Raw genomic sequence first — 20,378 nt, 5'->3', positions numbered from 1 at the left:
ACAGGTGTGACGCGCGTGACGGGTGTGATGCTCGTGACGGGCGTGGCGCGCGTGACGGGTGTCACAGGTGTGACGCTCGTGACGGGTGTGACGCTCGGGACGGGTGTGACGGGTGTCACAGGTGTGACGCTCGTGACGGGTGTGACGCTCGTGACGGGTGTGACGCTCATGACGGGTGTGACGGGCGTGACGGGTGTGACGGGTGTGACGCTCGTGACGGGTGTGACACTCGTGACGGGTGCGACGCTCGTGACGGGTGTGACGGGTGTGACGCGCGTGACGGGTGTGACGCTCGTGACGGGTGTGACGGGTGTGACGGGTGTGACGCGCGTGACCCGAGACCCGTCGCCTCCTCACTCCCTCTCGAGCAGCGCGAGGTCCCACTTGAGGTGAGCGGCCGTCCGAAGCGCCAGCAGCTTGAGCACGCGGTTGCGCTTGTTGTTGGCGGGCGGCACCGCCTGGTTCTGCTCGTTCACCGTCGACTTGGACGCCTGCTCCAGGAACAGGCTGATGAGCACCACGCCCGACGGATCTGCCGTCGATCGCAAAGCGAAAGACGAATGGGAGGAGATGGGGGGGGGGGGTGGAGGAAGATGACAAACCATGAGCTACTCACTGCTGGATGAATGTCTCCCCCCCCCCCCCCCCACCCAACCGCCACCCCCAAGACGTCACCGTCGCTCGCGGTCCGGCGATGCGACAATCCAGCACCGGCTGATTTTGTCGCTCGATGTTTTAGAAGGCGGACTTCTTCTCGGGAGTGTTCTCCCTCCTTTGGCTGCAACTCCGCGGCTAGTCTCGTCAACGGCAGCCTTCATTGATCTATCCAATGTTGGATCAAACACTAAAACAACGCTTGGCTACCTTAAAAAAGTACATTACCTCCGACTAGCACGGTTGGTTATGGAGAGTGCCGGATTATCCCAGTAGCACAAGTAGATACATATGTAGTAGCTGCATGTGTAGTAGCTGCATGTGTAGTAGCTACATGTGTAGTAGCTACATGTGTAGTAGCTACATGTGTAGTAGCTACATGTGTAGTAGCTGCATGTGTAGTAGCTACATGTGTAGTAGCTGCATATGTAGTAGTAGCTACTACATATGTAGCTACTACACATGTAGTAGTTACACATGTAGTAGCTACTACTACATATGTAGTAACTACTACTACATATGTAGTAGTAGCTACGGGCCCCACACCTTCAAGGGCCCCGTGCTAAATGCTTTCAAGCTCTCAATTCCGGTTCAGTGATTCTGCACTTGCTCTATTACTATAGTACTATACCGCCTTCAACTTTTATGAACGACTGGGTATTTTGATTTTTGTTTATATATATTTTATTATTTTGTTGTTTCTCTTCAACGTGACTTTACCGAAAAAACTAAGAATATAACGACTGGGTATTTAAGGTTTTCGATTTGTCGTATTATCTGGCTGTCTAGCAAATGAAAAAATACAATTACTTTACTATGCAAGTAAAAAATGTATTTTAATATTTATGTGTTTTTTATTTATTTATGGCCCCTTTATAACATATGCTACAGGCCCCGCACGAGCTTAATCCGGCACTGGCTACGTACGGTACGAAAGGAGTTCAACATACATATATTACCCACAATTGTGTGTTTTTAAGATTATCTACACCGGTCCTGGGCCAGTGTTGGGCCCTCCATAGGGCGGCTGAACCACTTGGGAGACCAAGGCGGTCGGGCGTGGTGCTGGACACCCACCCCCCTGGCGCGCCGTGGCATTCTTTAGAACTTATTTTCGTGTGTTCGTTTGTTGTCTTTCTCCCGCGCCTCCGATTACCACGGTTGGCTACGTACGGTGCGAAAGAAGTTCAACACAGATACGTGCCAGCCTTCATAGGTGCTACTCGCTGACAGCACTTGTGTGTGTGAGGGTGAGTGTGTGTGAATGTGTCAGGTGACATTGTACACACGAGTAAAAAGGCACTCACACACACACACACACAAAGATCCCCCGTATAGGCTCCACCAGACTGATGGGGCAAGTGCTGTTAGTGATCAGGGCCAGCACGACATACGAGGGGGTGGGTGGCCAGCACAGCGCGCTAACCGCTACAATAACACAAACGAGTACACACACCAACACAGCCGCCATTCACCCACTAAGTGACGGTGAGGTCACCACGGTGCCTGTGCCAGGCTAGGTGCACTTTGAGGCCACGTGAAGTGTCGAAGCTTTGTTGGCAGGAGGTCTCGGGACAGACCCAGCAGGTGCCATGGGTCGGCTGACTGAGATGACCCGTAGATGCACCACCTGTGCCCCCCCCACTGTTCCAACTTGCTGCATTTTAGCCGCCCAGCGTTCTGCTCGTTGTTGTGAGCGTCGCTCCTTTGCCCTCCGTTGTTGCTGGAGGGCGACTACCTCCAACTGCCCAGTAGCAGCGGCAGCGTCCTTCACGAGCCTCCTCCACAGAGGCCGATGTTGACACCGCTGGTACCAGTCATCGGCAAGTCCACTCAGCTCCACGTCCTCCTGTACCACATCACTCCATCTCTTCTCTAGCCCGTGCCGTGCCCGTTCAGCACCCCCCCCCCTCTATGCGGCCAATGCAGTCTTGCCTGTGTGTACTCGTGTGTGAGTACACACACACACAAAGTTCCCCCAGTAAACCCTTAACAGACTGTTGGGGCAAGTGCTGTCAGCGAGCACCTATGAAGGCCGGCACGGCACACGAAGGGGTGGGTGGCCAACACCACGCCCGACCGCCTTTGTCTCCCCTAGTGGTGATGTTTTACAAACCGCACCAGGTACTCATTTGAGGCCTAGTCGACCTAGGGGGAGGCTCAGGACCGGTTCAGATAATCGTCATAGGTGTTTCATATTTAGTTTGTTGCGGTTGCACCCGTCTCAAGAGCCGCATGGCTCACAGGGCTATACCTAAAACATTATTAAACTTGAAAACTTGTTGGCCATGAGCGGGAATCGAACCCCGGTAGCCAGGTTCGTAGCGCAGCGCGCTAACTGGTACACACACATGAGTACACACACATGAGTACACACACGAGTACACACACATGAGTACACACACACAGAGTACACACACAGAGTACACACACACACACACGAGTACACACACATGAGTACACACACATGAGTACACACACACACACGAGTACACACACACACACGAGTACACACACATGAGTACACACACACACGAGTACACACACATGAGTACACACACATGAGTACACACACATGAGTACACACACGAGACACACACACATGAGTACACACACACATGAGTACACACACACATGAGTACACACACACGAGCACACACACACACACGAGTACACACACACAGAGTACACAAACACACACACGAGTATACACACACACACACACGAGTACACACACACACACACGAGTACACACACACAGAGTACACACACGAGACACACACACAGAGTACACACACGAGACACACACACACGAGTACACACACACACACGAGACACACACACACACACGAGTACACACACACAGAATACACACACACACACACGAGTACACACACACGAGTACACACACACAGAGTACACACACGAGACACACACACAGAGTACACACACACACGAGACACACACACACACGAGTACACACACACGAGTACACACACACACACACGAGTACACACATACACACGAGTACACACACACAAGACACACACACACACACACAAGACACACACACACACACAAGTACACACACACACACGAGTACACACACACACAGAGTACACACACACAGAGTACACACACACACGAGTACACACACACACAGAGTACACACACACACACGAGTACACACACGAGTACACAAACACACTAGTACACACACACGAGTACACACACACACACGAGTACACACACACACGAGTACACACACACACACGAGCACACACACACACACACGAGTACACACACACACACGAGTACACACACACGAGTACACACACACGAGTACACACACACACGAGTACACACACACACGAGTACACACACACACGAGTACACACACACACAGAGTACACACACACACACGAGTACACACACACACACGAGTACACACACACAGAGTACACACACACGAGTACACACACAGAGTACACACACACACACGAGTACACACACACGAGTACACACACACACACACGAGTACACACACACACACACACGAGTACACACACACACGAGTACACACACACACAGAGTACACACACACACAGAGTACGCTTCGTACTCGGACTGGGCTTGCGCAGGTGAAGGTCCAGGAGGTTCTCGTCGAGGAGAAACTCAAACCACGTCGTGGGAGGGGAGACATCAGCCGCCACCCCCATTTCAGCCGCCGCCTCCAGACTCCCGAGAGGCCTCGGCCGAGACCACGGCTTCGCCTGGACGCGCGTGCCGACGGAGAGAGGGGTCGGGCGGTAGGGAGCAGTGAACGACAAGCGGCGATTTAATTCAAAAACTAAAATGTTACCGTTTTAGATTTAAAAAGAAAACAGCAATTGCGAAACAATCACTTGACGCGATTAATGTTATAGGCGATTGTTAAATGTTCGCGGTTGTTGAAGGTCCGGGTCTGAACTTACTGAGATATTGAAGAGTGCCAAAGACCCGATTCAAACGCGTGGAGCAGGAATTAAATAATTAATTCTGAGGTGTGGAATCGATTCTCGATTCAAGGTTGTGATTCCAACTACATCAACACATTCTTGGTTAAATTTTGATTTAAAGCTTTCGTGACTGCAGTAATTCATATTCTTAGTTTTTTCGGTAAAGTCACGTTGAAGAGAAACAACAAAATAACAAAATATATATAAAACAATAAAAATTCTCACGACGTTTCGACTGCAACACAAGCAATCATCATCAGGTGTGAAAACCACAGCAAGAAAATTAGAAAAAAAGTGGCGGTTATTTTAAACGTTAGCACCACGGAGAGCGATTTGGCAGTTATTCAGATGGACGAGTCCATCTATGTTCGGAAAAGAGGAGGGGGGAGACGAAAATAATGGATGCGGTCTGAAAGCCACCGTAAGCGTGAACAATCAATTAACACCCGAAATGGTTTATCAAATCCTTCCAATGATTGCTAAGCGAGAATCCATCTTTTCGGTTGAAATTGTCTCTGTGTTTGTATATGTGGATAGCCTCATGAACGAATCTCTCACGGTAGCCGAATTGCCCGATGATGCTGGATGTAATTACCAGCGAAACGTCGTACTCAAACTGTAAATGTTGTGGATTCACTCTTCAACACACCGGTGGGCTAAAGTAGTGAATTATTTGTCTTTTGTCAACGTGACACTTTTTTTGCTGATTGGCCGTGTCGGGTGGTGGAGGGTTACGACACATTTATAAATAACGCGATCTAACCCAAAAAAACCTTTATTATGAATAGTTACAAATGTAATCGATTTTTCAGTAGTCACAGTACGCCGTGAAGGAATCGATTCCAACGATAGCGACACTACTGATGAGAAACGAAAGAGTCGAAGCCGTTGACGAGTTAAGACGCACTTCCCAGAAATCTGGGCCAATGGGTTTTGTAAAATGCGTGGGGTTTCGTTGTTGTTGTTGTTATTGTTGGTCTGACCCGCTCCACATCGGGCCCAGTCTGTGAGAAAAAAAAGAGGTTCATGGCCCCCATCGGATTCCGCCTCCGATATAAGTAAAGATTCTGTAAACGCGTAAAACTCGGCTACTCTCAGAAGGGCCGTTGCCCGATACGTCACCGATTACAGTTATATACCCCGGTTTACGTCGGTGGGGTGGGGGGGATGCGTTTGTCGCCAGTGTGGTTGTGTTACTAAGCAAACTGTGCATATCAAATTTTGGTTTAAAGCTTTCGTGACTGCAGTAATTCATATTCTTAGCTCTTTCGGTAAAGTCACGTTGAAGGGAAACAATAAAATAATAAAAAATATATAAAACAAAAAATTCTCACGACGTGGAGGAAAATTCTCACGACGTTTCGACCATAGTTATGGTCGAACCATAGTTATGGTCGAAACGTCGTGAGAATTTTTTATTATTGTTTTATATATTTTATTATTTTATTGTTTCCCTTCAACGTGACTTTACCGAAAGAGCTAAAAATATGAAAAAACTGTGCATATATTATTCGCACGACCGTATTGGGGAGGGTTATAGGCAGTGCCGGATTAGGGGCCGTCCATAAATGACGTCACGCGATTTTTGACGATTTTTGACCCCCCCGCCTCGTCACACGGCGTCACAAAAAGTCAGACCCCCCCTCAAATATGACGTCACAAGGCTCTGCCCCCCCCCAAAACCATATTTCCATTTTGAAAATAAAACATGCTTCAAATCGCTTTAAACTATTGTCATTGTAGTGCGTACTTAATGTGGCGCTGCATTCTGATGTTGTAGGAGAAAACATTTATTAAAAAGTATATTTAATTAAGAAGAACGTGTTGTCTATATTTATTTAAAATTGCGCATTTTGATGTGACGTCAAATTTCTCAACCCACCCCCCCCACCTCGTCACACATCGTCACAAATGTCTGACCCCCCCCCCCCCTAGGTGCGTGACATCATTTATGGACGGCCCCTTATCCCAGTAGCAAAAGTAGCAAATGCTACGGGCCTATCAATTCCGGTTCAGTGATTCGGCTCGGTTGCCAGAGTCGTGTGACCACTGGGCAAGCAACCTTGAAGAGAGGGAGTCACGTATCGACGGCCAATTGTGACGTCAGCAACGTCGATATTGCGGTCATGTGACGGCCAATTGTGACGTCAGCAACGTCGATATATTGCGGTCACGTGACGGCCAATTGTGACGTCAGCAACGTCGATATTGCGGTCACGTGACCACTGGACAAGAGACCTTGAAGGGAGGGAGGACCGTATCGAGGACCAATCATGACGCCAGCAACGTCAATATTGCAGTCACGTGACCACTGGACAAGGGATCTTGAAGGGAGGGAGGACCGTATCGAGGACCAATCATGACGCCAGCAACGTCAATATTGTAGTCACGTGACCACTGGACAAGGGATCTTGAAGGGAGGGAGGACCGTATCGAGGACCAATCATGACGCCAGCAACGTCAATATTGCAGTCACGTGACCACTGGACAAGGGATCTTGAAGGGAGGGAGGACCGTATCGAGGACCAATCATGAAGCCAGCAACGTCAATATTGCAGTCACGTGACCACTGGACAAGGGATCTTGAAGGGAGGGAGGGCCGTATCGAGGACCAATCATGACGCCAGCAACGTCAATATTGCAGTCACGTGAGCACTGGACAAGGAATCTTGAAGGGAGGGAGGACCGTATTGAGGACCAATCATGAAGCCAGCAACGTCGATATTGCAGTCACGTGACCACTGGACAAGGGATCTTGAAGGGAGGGAGGACCGTATCGAGGACCAATCATGACGCCAGCAACGTCGATATTGCAGTCACGTGACCACTGGACAAGGAATCTTGAAGGGAGGGAGGACCGTATCGAGGACCAATCATGAAGCCAGCAACGTCGATATTGCAGTCACGTGACCACTGGACAAGGAATCTTGAAGGGAGGGAGGATCGTATCGAGGACCAATCATGACGCCAGCAACGTTAATATTGCAGTCACGTGACCACTGGACAAGAGACCTTGAAGGGAGGGAGGACCGTATTGAGGGCCTATCATGACGCCAGAAACGTCGATATTGCAGGGTCCGTTGGCGTTCCTGTGCGCTGGGAGTCTCGTCAACCCCTCGGGAAGTCCTCGCGTGTGCGCACGCGGCCGGCGGTGGGAGCGAAGGAGCTGAGTCGTGTCGCAGTTGACGAAGGTAGGGGGAATCACGCGGCAGAGGCAAAGGAGGACGACGCGGGGGCCACTACCAAAATTTGTATTTCGTTATTGATCGATGGCCGCCGACCCTGTGTCCTCGATAGCGATCACGGCCGAGAAAGATCGAGGCACAGTGGGCGTGGGTCACGTGCTCCCGAAAAGTGCGACGGCGAATATCGAAACGACGACGCATAACGAGAAAGGACGACGATGATGCTGTCGGCGACGCACGTGTGTGGGTTGAGGCGACGCCAATCACGTGGTCGGGTTAATAAAGTGACGACGTACTTGTGAAACGACGTGAAACGGGGAGACGTAAATCAGGATATTACTGTACACTGTACGACAGAACCCCTCTTAACGGCCATCCCTGTTGACGACTAATCGCTTAACGATGGGCCTCCATCGAGCATAATGTGTAGTGTATAGTGTAGTGTATAATAGTGTATAGTGTAGTGTATAGTAGAACCCTCTTAACGACCACCCCTGTTGACAACTAATCGCTTAACGACGGGCCTCCATAGAGCCCAATGTGTAGTGTATAGTGTAGTGTATAATAGTGTACAGAGTAGTGTATAGTAGTTTAGTGTACAGTGTAGTGTATAGTAGTGTAGAGCAGAACCCCCCTTTAAGACCACCCCTGTTGACTTATCACTCAAACAACACGCCTTCATAGAGCCCAATGTGTAGTGTATAGTAGCGTATAGTAGTGTAGTGTATAGAGTATAGCAGTGTAGTGTATATTAGTGTAGTGTATAGTAGTGTAGTGTATATTAGTGTAGTGTATAGTAGTGTAGTGTATAGTAGTGTAGTGTATAGTGTAGTGTATAGTAGTGTAGTGTATATTAGTGTAGTGTAAAGTAGTGTAGTGTATAGTAGTGTAGTGTATAGTAGTGTAGTGTATAGTAGTGCAGTGTATATTAGTGTAGTGTATAGTAGTGTAGTGTATAGTGTAGTGTATAGTAGTGTAGTGTATATTAATGTAGTGTATAGTAGTGTAGTGTATAGTGTAGTGTATGGTAGTGTAGTGTATAGTGTAGTGTATAGTAGTGTAGTGTATATTAGTGTAGTGTATAGTAGTGTAGTGTATAGTAGTGTAGTGTATAGTAGTGTAGTATATAGTAGTGTAGTCTATAGTAGTGTAGTGTATAGTGTAGTGTATAGTAGTGTAGTGTATAGTAGTGTATAGTGGTGTAGTGTATATTAGTGTAGTGTATAGTAGTGTAGTTGTATAGTAGTGTAGTGTATAGTAGTGTAGTATATAGTAGTGTAGTCTATAGTAGTGTAGTGTATAGTAGTGTAGTGTATAATAGTGTAGTATATAGTAGTGTAGTGTATAGTAGTGTAGTGTATAGTAGTGTAGTGTATAGTAGTGTAGTGTATAGTAGTGTAGTGTATAGTAGTGTAGTGTATAGTAGTGTAGTGTATAGTAGTGTAGTGTATAGTGTAGTGAATAGTAGTGTAGTGTAGTGTATAGTGTAGTGTATAGTGTAGTTTATAGTAGTGTATAGTAGTGTAGTGTATAGTGTAGTGAATAGTAGTGTAGTGTAGTGTATAGTGTAGTGTATAGTGTAGTTTATAGTAGTGTATAATAGTGTAGTGTATAGTGTAGTGTATAGTAGTGTAGTGTATAGTGTAATGTATAGTAGTGTATAGTAGTGTAGTACATAGTGTGTGTATAGTATAGTGTAGTGTATAGTGTAGTTTATAGTAGTGTATAGTGTAGTTTATAGTAGTGTATAATAGTGTAGTGTATAGAGTAGTGTATAGTGTAGTGTATAGTAGTGTAGTGCCTCCACTGAGCCCAATGTGTTCGCTTACCGATCATTCCCCTGTTGTAGGTACAGTAAATATGAATGCGTGCATTGATTAACCGTGTTCATTTTAATATTACGTGTTTATAAAGTTGTTAGCAACGTTATGCATTAATATCGACTGTTTAAATATTATAAAGTACGTTTTTCTGGGTGAAACATTTTAACTTTCGATGCTATCGGAACGCATGAAGCCTTTAACTTCTACTTCCTGTACTCGCTGAACGACCAAATCACTCAACGACAGGCTCACTGAAATAAATTACTGTCGCTAAGAGGGGTTTTTATTATTCCTTTTAAGGTCACAGTGATATTAGCGAATATGTTGAGTTTAATTTGTTATTGTACTTGTACACCACTGTCATCGGAGCAGCAGCATCACCAAATAATCTCTTACAGCTTACATAGTGCTGTTTGTTACTGGCCGCTTGGGGCTTTGGGCATTTGATGAGAAACTGTGTTACAAAAAAAAGCGTATAATGTGTCAAGGCGCTATTTCTTTTGTTATTCACAGAATAAAGCGTGGTGAAAATCGATTCCTTCAGCATCAGTAATATCATCATCATCATCAACCATGGTGGATGAAGGCCTCCCTCCCCGAGTCGTCGCCATCTCTCACGATCCTGCGATGCAAACAATCTGTTTAGCACCTGCACATGAGCTGATTTACTCACTTCCCAGGAACCACGGAGCGTTGAGCCCAACGTTGATCCAAGCAAATGCCAACGTTGAGCCCAAAGTTGATCCAACCACATGGCAACGTTGGGGCAACGTTCATTCAACCGCATGCCAACGTTGATCCAATCGCATGCCAACGTTGATCCAACCACATGCCAACGTTGATCCAACCGCATGCCAACGTTGATCCAACCACATGCCAACGTTGATCCAATCACATGCCAATGTTGATCCAACCACATGCCAACGTTGATCCAATCACATGCCAACGTTGATCCAATCACATGCCAACGTTGATCCAATCGCATGCCAACGTTGATCCAACCGCATGCCAACGTTGATCCAACCACATGCCAACGTTGATCCAATCGCATGCCAATGTTGATCCAACCACATGCCAACGTTGATCCAACCACATGCCAACGTTGATCCAACCACATGGCAACGTTGCTCCAACCTTAATCCAACCACATGCCAACGTTGATCCAACGTTAATCCAACCACATACCAACGTTGATCCAACGTTAATCCAAGCACATGGCAACGTTGAGCCCAACGTTAATCCAAGCACATGTCTGTGCACGCTACATGGCTATACAGTGCTGTACACGGGCCTTTCATAATCCAGCCATGATTTAATCGCTCCTTCTCCGCGCGGGGGACGTCATCCCAGACGCGTTCCATTCCTCTGGCTGCCAATCCGTCACTACTCTTGACCCTCGGCTACCGTCCTGCCCAAGCCCCTCGACTCTGACTTTTCTTGGGGCGGCGCGGTGGCGAGATGTTATCACCCTCGCCTGGTATGCATGATGTCGTGGGCTCCATCCCGACCCAGACGATGCCCACTGTATATTTGGAGTTTGCGGTGTCTCTCTCTCTCCCGGTGGTCACGTGGATTTGCCTCCGGGTCCTCCGGTTGCTCCCTAAACATTTAGAATTGACGCGCGTTCAAGGTGTTTGGTTGCCATAAATTTCCACGTGATAAGCCACTTCGTTGAGCTATCATTCGTGATAGCCAGGTCGCTTCTTAAGAATCGCTACATATTTTGATTTAAAGCTTTCGTGACTGCAGGGATTCATATTCTTGGTTCTTTCGGTAAAGTCACGTAGAAGGGAAACAATAAAATAATAATAAAAAAAATTATTATTAAAAATTATATTTTTATTATTTAAAATAATAAACAATTGTATTATTATTTAATTGTTTCCCTTCTACGTGACTTTACCGAAAGAACCAAGAATATAAGAGCTACATAGCTCAGTGGGGCCTTACCTGGTAAACAAAAACAACACAACAGTTTAGTTTTAACAGTTTGATTGATGATCTCACGACTCAGCGCGGGTGTTCTCGTAACCACGTGCTCCTCTTTCTGTCTCTCTCAGTGGAATTCACGGTGTGCATCTACCCATGCTTTTATCATCATCATGGTCTATCCACTGCTACATGGAGATCAATATGATGATGTCATTAACCTGCGTGCGGTTTCTCGTCCACGTACTCCTTTTTCTATTTCAATAAAAATTCCGAGCATGCATCCTCTACCCATGCTCCTTCGCGCACTTCCATTTGATTTCGTGACTTATGTTTAAAATCCACGAAATACAGGGACTCCGCTGCTTACGAACATTCGACTTACGTACTTTCAGAGATACGGACACACCTATCCGTACGTCCAGTTGCCCGCTCGGACCGAGAGTCGTAAGTTCAACCGCCGCGCAATAGATGGCGATGGTGGCATCTAAGTCTGCAGAACGTGAAGACGCCGGTGGCATCTACATCTACAGGAGATTATACAACTTTTAAGCCATTGGCCGTGTATAGTGTGCAAGCCGTACAACGCGTTTGGAATCGACAGGAGTAAAGTTGGACCTACGAACAAATGTACTTACGAACAGACCTCTGGAACTCGTTCGTAAGTAGAGGCGTTCCTGTAGCAGATTATACATCCATATATAGCGAATGTTCCTTAAAACTAAACATTTTTCTTTGGGCGCATTGTGAGTTTACTTTTTATTATCAAGTTTAGTTTTCCGAAATCACTCCTACCCTGCTACGCAGTAAGCATTTGGAACGTTGGGGGCCAACGTTAGGGCAACGTTGACCCCCAACGTTGGGTCAACGTTGAACCCCCAACGGTGCCAACCACTTGGCCACAACGTTGGCCCAACGTCTGCACATTTTACTACATGGGTATAACTTAGCTGCGTGTGAAGTTCCCGTAGCGAACACACAACAGAGACGAAGATCCCCCCCGTGTAGCCTGTAACAGACTGTTGGGGCAAGTGCTGTTAGCGAACGCTTATGAAGGCAGGCACGGCACACGAGGGGGTGGGTGGCCAGCACCACGCCCGGCCGCCTTTGTCTTCCCCTAGTGATGATGTTGACACATTGCACCAGGTACTTATTTGAGGCTGAGTCAACCTATAAAAGGCCCAGGACCGGTTCAGACAATCGTCAAACTGGTGTTGGCCGTAAGCGGGAATCGAACTCGGGTGGCCAGGTTCGTAGTGCAGCGTAGCGCTAACCGCTGCACCACCGCTCCCCACACACACAGCACACACACACAGCACACTCAAATAAACTCCATGCACACGCACAACGCAGGGCAATAGTCTAGAGATGCAAAATTTGACATTTATTGAAATATGTCACAGTATATTACACAGAATAATAATACAATAATGATTATAATTATAACCGTGCAGAGAACGCATGAAACCTTAAAAGTCATATACGTTATCCATCGGTTGAGTGTTTTAATACTGTACGGTAATGCGTTGGATGTGCTGTATCAATTAATGTGAAAATACGTCGATTGAGATCGACAGCGACGGTCTGGGGAAGGAGCCTTCATCTAGCAGTGGATTGACCATGACTTTTGCTGCATAGCATACACAGACACACGCATCACGTACAACAGCCCGGTTTTTTTAAAAAAAAATATCGAATACACTGTTAGATGACGGTGCCAGCTCCTCCCACGTTATTCTGGCCCTGGGAGGCACTTTGACCATACTTCCCCACGCCGGTCCATCAGTGCGCATTTGGCGAAGTCCATAACCCCTCGGTATTCGCGTACAATCGTGTTCACGCCATCTGTTGTGAAGGCTCCTTCACGCCATCTGCTTGGCTCGTGCGAGCTCTGTCCAAATTGACGACAGCACTTCGATTCATCAATTGAACTCATCGATTAATTGGGGGGGGGAGTGGGGGGAGGAGGCGGCGAAAGGTGGGGGTGCATTTGAACCCATTAAGCACAGCACAACATTTCGCCAAACGCAACGCAACACGAGTTCGTTACACGTGCGCTATTTGATGCATTACATAGTGAATACTCGATATTTATCGATTTTGGTGGGGGGGGGGGTGGGGGTGGGGGGGTGGTGGCTACGGGTACGCAGGGTTGGGGGGGGGTCCGGGAGCGGTGGCGGAATGGTTGAGCGCAACTGCGCACAACAGATCGCCCCTGCTCCGAGTTGGATTCCTGGCCACGTTCGTCGACGTCTATCCCCGCCGGTCCGCGGCCCACGTGCTGCGTGTCGTGGGGCTCCCACCCCCCCCCGCCCCCCCCCCCTAGGTCGTCTCAGCCTAAAAAAACCGATTTCGTTTGTTGTACTGCACGTGGCGCCGTGCGTAGTACAGCAACTCGACAGCGTTCCAGCAGCAGCGAAGGGGTGGAGGGGGTGGGTGGGGGGTTACAAAAGGTGGCGGCGGTCAGAGTCGTGGCTGTGAGAGGAGTCCAAAGTGACGTCCCGTGGTGCTGTCCGCACAAGGCGCGGTGCCGGACCCTTAATAGGTGCTCGCTAACAACGACCCGTCGGTCTGCGCGGTGTGCGTGCGTGCGTGCGCATGCTTCTCGTGGCTTATAAATACGTTGATACACACACACACGCAAACATACCCTGAACCCATACTCGACGCTCACGTGCAAAGGCACACACAATGACAAATGTACCCCGTATAGCCTTCGAAGACTTTTGCGGCAAGTGCCGTCGGCGAGCAGCACTTATGAAGGCCGGCACGGCAGACGAGGGGGTGGGTGGCCAGCAGCACCACCACCACCACGCCCGGCCGCCTTTGTCTCCCCCAGTGGCGATGTTCACACACCGCACCAGGTGCTCATTTGAGGCTGAGTCGACCTAGGAGACGCGCAGGACCGGTTCTGATAATCGTCACCCGTGTTGGCGGCCGTGAATCGAACTCGGGGCGCCGGGTTCGTAGCGCAGCGCGCTAACCGCTGCACCACCGACCCCCGAAAGCGCACGCAAAGACAAAGGTCCCCCGTGTAGCCTTTGGCTTTTTTGGGCAAGTGCTGCTAGGGATCAACTTTGAAGGCCGGGGCAGTACACACGAGGGGGTGGTCGGCCCACACCACGCCCGGCCGCCTTTGTCTCACATTAACACATACGTACACACAGACAGGCTTAATACGTTACAAATCAACAACACAAGTCAATTTCAATCAACCAGGCTTCAGAACTGGGGATCGTACCGTAGGGTAGGTGTTGGGTAAAAAAAAATAACAATATTGGATGGGCTGTGTATATATATTGGTGGGCTGTGTATATGTATATTTGGAGTTTAACACGTTGGCTTTCGCGACCAATATCATCTATAACAGAGGGGTTTTTTTGGGTTAGATCGCGTAAATATATAAACGTGTAACCGTTAATTTGCAGCGCTTCTTTAAGCGATCGCTTTAAGCGCCGGCAATAAACGGTTACACATTTACACATTTACGCGATCTAACCACACAAAAAAACCCCTCTATTTATGGATGTGTATTTTATAGTTTGCGTGTCTCTCTCTCTCCCCCGTGGTCGCGTGGATTGTTCTCCGTGTCCTCCGGTTTTACCCCTCCACATTTCTCATCAACATCGCGCATTGAAGAGTATTTGGCTGCTAATAAATGTCCACGCGACGCTAAGCCACTTTGTTTAGCTCGCATTTGTGAGAGCGAGGTCGCTTCTGAATAAGAGCTACGGAGCTCAGCGGGCCTCACTCACCTGGTGAAACGAAATAAATAAAATGTTTACTTTGTAACCCAATGTCCCAACACGCGTTGAAAGTTTGCGCCAATGGTACGTAGTCAGAGGAGACTTTAACTCCCAAATACACAATGGATGAAGTCATTCAACACATTCGTCAATAACGCACACGCTCTCTGTGTGTGTGTGTGTGGCTTTAAAAGTAAAAAAAAATACAACAGCCGACGTTTCGGGCAAACGGCCCTTCTTCACAGCACATAGAGAGGTATCGCTCTTTCACACAGGGTGGCCCAAAAGTCAGGATGCACGAGGTTGTTATGTTCATTTTTAACAAATAGCAAAAGGTAATATCATTTATTTTAACAAATGTTCAAACTCACAATCGGTCAACATCAATGCACGATGCATGCATATACTTTTTTGTTAGATTAATGTATGCATATTGAACTTCCTTTGCACCGTACGTACAGTAGCCATCCTTGCTAATCGAAGGTGCGGGGGGGGGGGACAACAAGCTAAACACAAACATTTAGGATTGTTGTTGTTGGTGTTGTTTTAAGATTACAGGTGTAGAACGTCGAATTATTCATTCAAATCTGTTTCGGCGTCTAAATTCATTCAGGGGGTTTCTTGGCCGCGTTTTGTATCGAACGGATTTGAGGTGACCACCCAACATGAAAGAGAATGGAAACAAAAATCGATATTCGTAGTCAGTTGTAACAGATGGGGATTAGTCCACAATCTTGCCGCACCACCACCTCCCGGCGAGCCACAGTAGATGACCCTCACGGTGGGGGGAAGGGAGTTCCACTACCATCTCCGTGTGAACCACCAACCCTCGCTCTTGTATCCACACGGGCCACGTGGGGCATTAGCTCACCACCGGTATCAGCCCGGCTCTCCATCATCATCATTGTAGCAAAATAGATATTATTAATAATAATGATGATAGTCGATACAAAATACTAACGTAATGAATAATTTAATCAATTGCTTTTAATGCTCGTGTCCTCAACACCTTTGGGCCACCCTGTTATACTCGCGTTTGTGTTTCAAGGTCCCACACACACACACACACGGTGCCGTCATCGGCGACGCAATGTCTTGAGTTCTCGTATTCATGGTTCGGTGCTTTGTGCACTGACAACAACAACAACAGGATTGGTTGAACGCGTAGTTGGGCTTTCGCGACCAATATCATCAATGAAACGTCGTACTCGGAGTGTAAATGTTGTGGATTTGCTCTCCAACACACCGGTGTTGCTGTACTAGTAACGAATTGGCCACGTTCTGTTTACGTGACAACCCTTACAAGTTGGCCGTGTCGGGTGTTGGTCGCGGGTTTTCACGACACATTTATTCTTAAGCGATCTAACCCAAAAAACCTCGATTATGGATTATCTTTATCCGTGGTTTTTTTGATTTAGGTATCATTTATGTTGATTTTGGAAACATTACTTTTTGGTTATTTCGGTAAAGTACACGTACGTAGAAAGGAAATTATTTATTTTATTTTATTTCTATATGATATGACAGTACAAAGACGTGACTTTACGAAAGAACCAAAGAGTAATTCCTGCTGTCACGTTAGCTTCAAATCAAGTTTGTAAACATTGTTGAATCGTTTCGGATATTCCCATAATTGCCGTTGGTTCTCGTCTGATATGTTCCACTCGTGCATACTGTGTGTTCGCAAATGTTCGTCATGTATACATTTCTTAAAACCAGGTCTCCCTGCAAACGAGACGTGTGTGTGTGTGTGCGTGCGCGTGTTTTTATGTTTAATCAAGTTGTATCGCCGAATAAATCATTTGCGAACAATCCTCAACATATCGTTTGCAATTAGTGTCCGTCTGAATGGGCGCCTGTGGGTTGGACGATGATATGACAGGACAAAGACAAAGATCCCCCGTATAGCCTTTAACAGACTTTGGGGGCAAGTGCTGTGAGTGAGCAGCACCTCTGAATGCCGTCACGGCACACGAGGGGGTGAGTGGCCAGCACCACGCCCGGCCGCCTTTGTCTCCCCAGTGGCGATGTGTTACGCACCGCCACCAGGAACTCGTTTTGAGGCTGAGTCAACCCTAGGGGAGGCCCAGGACCGGTTCAGATGAATCGTCACTGGGTTTGGTGGTCGTTCAGCGGGAATCGAATTCGGGTCACCGGGTTTGTAGTGCAATGCGGTAATCACTGCACCACCGCTCTCCAGCGATGACAAGTACACAACAGAAAGGTGCACACACGCAGCGCGAACACAAGACACAAGCACGGGGTACGCGACGCGCACGCAACGCATATACAGACGCACCGTTTACGTGCGCCAACGTGGAAACAACACAAACGCAACACAATTTAAAGGACGCGGACAGAACACACACACACACACAATTGACACACACGTGGAACGCAACGGCGCGCTCGCGAATACACAACGCAACATTGCAAAGGTGCACGAAGTAAAATATCGATTATCTATACATATATAAATAAACCCATAACAATTAACACAATATAATTAGTAGACATGTAACGATGTACACACACACACCGCCGCAGCCCGAATTGTTCGATTAATCGTGGCAACTCGTGAGCCCCCCCTCCCCCCCCCCCAATTAGATTGATTAATCGATTATTAAGTTTTCTCGTTTCGGCTTCGTCCGTTCCATTCGGTCCGGAACTGTAACGTCGGTCACATCTTTGGCATACAATTTGCATACACCCGATGGTAACTGTTTCGGGGGAAGTAATCGACGTTTTGAAATCGATTACTCGACGGGTCGTTATATGCCTACTAGTTCCGTCTGTTCCTTACACGGAAGTAAAAAAAAAATATGCTCATGTTGTCGCTAAAATTCTAGGTGCCAAGAATTCACGAAATATAGAATCTCATCATCTTATAAAAAAAAGTACTTGTCTTGCAATAACGCAATAACTTTAACATCTTTAAAAAAATATTTCTCGCTTCTAGAGAAGATTCCCACTTGTAATTGGATTATTTTTATTATGGAAAAAAAAACATTGGAAGGTGTGGGTGGGTGGGTGGGAGAGGGGGCAATTATGGATGTGAGAAACAAAATCCGGCTGGAGATAGTCAGAAGCTGTTAAAATCCGGTAGTAGTCAGATTTCTGCCGTTAAAAATCCGGTGGTGGTCAGAATTCTGCCGTTAAAAATCCGGTGGTGGTCAGAATTCTGCCGTTACAAATCCGGTGGTAGTAGAATTCCGCCATTAAAAATCCGGTGGTAGTCAGAATTCTGCCGTTACAAATCCGGTGGTAGTAGAATTCTGCCATTAAAAATCCGGTGGTAGTCAGAATTCTGCCGTTAAAAATCCGGTGGTGGTCAGAATTCTGCCGTTAAAAATCCGATGGTAGTCAGAATGCTGCTGTTAAAAATCCGGTGGTAGTCAGAATTCTGCCGTTAAAAATCCGGTGGTGGTCAGAATTCTGCCGTTAAAAATCCGGTGGTGGTCAGAATTCTGCCGTTAAAAATCCGGTGGAAGTCAGAATTCTGCCGTTACAAATCCGATGGTAGTCAGAAATCTGCCATTAAAAATCCGGCGGTGGTCAGAATTCTGCCGTTAAAAATCCGGTGGTAGTCAGAATTCTGCCGTTAAAAATCCGGTGGTAGTCAGAATTCTGCTGTTAAGAGTGAGCGGTCATAACAAGCTAACTCACGGATAGGCCGTCACCGATGTCCCACGTGCACTTTGCAAGATCGTGTCTACCGCTCGTATTTAAAAGGCCTTGCCGAGGGCCTACGAGGGCTCAGCTCCACGTGCGTCATACCCAGGAGGTAACTCAAACTCGTGCCCCCTCCCCCTCCCCCACACGGCAGCACCTCCAATTGGCACGGTTGGCTTACGTACGGTGCGAAAGAAGTTCAACGTACACACACACAGCAGGCTGCTCGTCGTTAAAATCCACCGCAATTAGATGTTATGTATGACCTCGATCTAGCTTACGTTCTTTGGAGGAAGGGGGGTGGAGGTGATTAGGAATTAAACTAAAAACGATTCATCATTTTACCAGGTAAGGCTCCACTGAGCAATGTAGCTCTTTTTCAGAACCGATCTGGCCATCACAAATGACAGCTCAACGAAGCGACCGTGGCACCCACCCCTCCGCGGCCTGGTGTAAGACCTCCCCGCCGGCGTTTGTGCACGTGACAAAAACCCCGCTCGCGCGAATACAACGGGAAGCGCAATAGCGCTCCGCGCATCCCTCGCAGATGGAACGGATGGAGTCCCGCACGCTCTGCTCCAGCGCCTCCTGCTGGCGAGGCGGGGGTGCGCACGGCACCTCCTCGACCGCCACCACCCACCCAGCCAGGAATGGAGTTTGACAACACCTGCGTGTGATCCACCCCTCCCCCGCCGCGATGCCGTTGCCTCTCCACACACAGTGCCGGACTACAGGCCACGGTGCAGTAAGCATAGCGAGCGCCGCGACCGGCCCCGTACATATAACGTCGTTCTGGGGGCTGCTGTTCCGGCTGCCAGTTAAGCACTGGTTACATATATTGCAAACGTAAGTCTGTACGTGTGGGCCTCTGTACAAGCATGTCTATAGATACAACACATATTGCAAATGTTAAGTCTGTACATGTGGGCCTCTGTACAAGTATGTCTATAGATACAACATATATTGCCCGTGTAAGTCTATGCATGCACTGTGCTTTGAACAAGGCCCATTTGCCCGAAGCGGTTTCGTTTTAAGGCCACGTGTTTGATTTTGTTTGCTGTCCACGTAAATATATTGGAGGCTCAACCTATAGGCACATGGGATGAATTGGCAGCCCCGCCTAGATTTACATAGCCACGCCCACGCAGTTCCAGCCCCGCCCACTGCCGACAACCCCCCGCCTACCGTTTAACATAACCCACTATTGCTCGGGTTAAAACCCGCGCCCTCCTTCGGCCGCATCTCGACGAGTCGACCACGTGGCGAATCTGTGGCTTCTGGGGGCCCAAAGCGTGGAAGCGCGAACTCGGCATACACCGCTTCCCAGAGGCAGACTTGGCAGCGGCGAGCATCGGCGACCGTGCTGTACTG

At 48.0% G+C, this 20,378-nt stretch overlaps 1 protein-coding gene across 1 annotated transcript in view; it reads right to left on the bottom strand.

Annotated features, from left to right (window-relative positions):
- Window positions 1–4,733, bottom strand: part of INTS8 (integrator complex subunit 8) — a 53,695-nt gene extending 48,962 nt beyond the window's left edge. Inside the window, exons 1-3 of the mRNA XM_032974705.2 lie at window positions 4,629–4,733; window positions 4,277–4,427; window positions 358–532 (exon numbers count right to left, since the gene is read on the bottom strand). Of these exons, the coding sequence (XP_032830596.2) occupies window positions 358–532; window positions 4,277–4,373 (272 nt within the window). The 5' untranslated portion in view covers window positions 4,374–4,427; window positions 4,629–4,733. The remainder of the gene's footprint in view (window positions 1–357; window positions 533–4,276; window positions 4,428–4,628) is intronic.
- Between the last annotated feature and the right edge of the window lie 15,645 nt (window positions 4,734–20,378).

Source organism: Petromyzon marinus, chromosome 54 (assembly GCF_048934315.1).
Source record: "Petromyzon marinus isolate PM22_M1 ecotype Great Lakes invasive population chromosome 54, UKy_Petmar_22M1.pri1.0, whole genome shotgun sequence".
NCBI lineage: Eukaryota > Metazoa > Chordata > Hyperoartia > Petromyzontiformes > Petromyzontidae > Petromyzon > Petromyzon marinus.
This window is presented reverse-complemented; position numbering and strand designations above follow the sequence as displayed.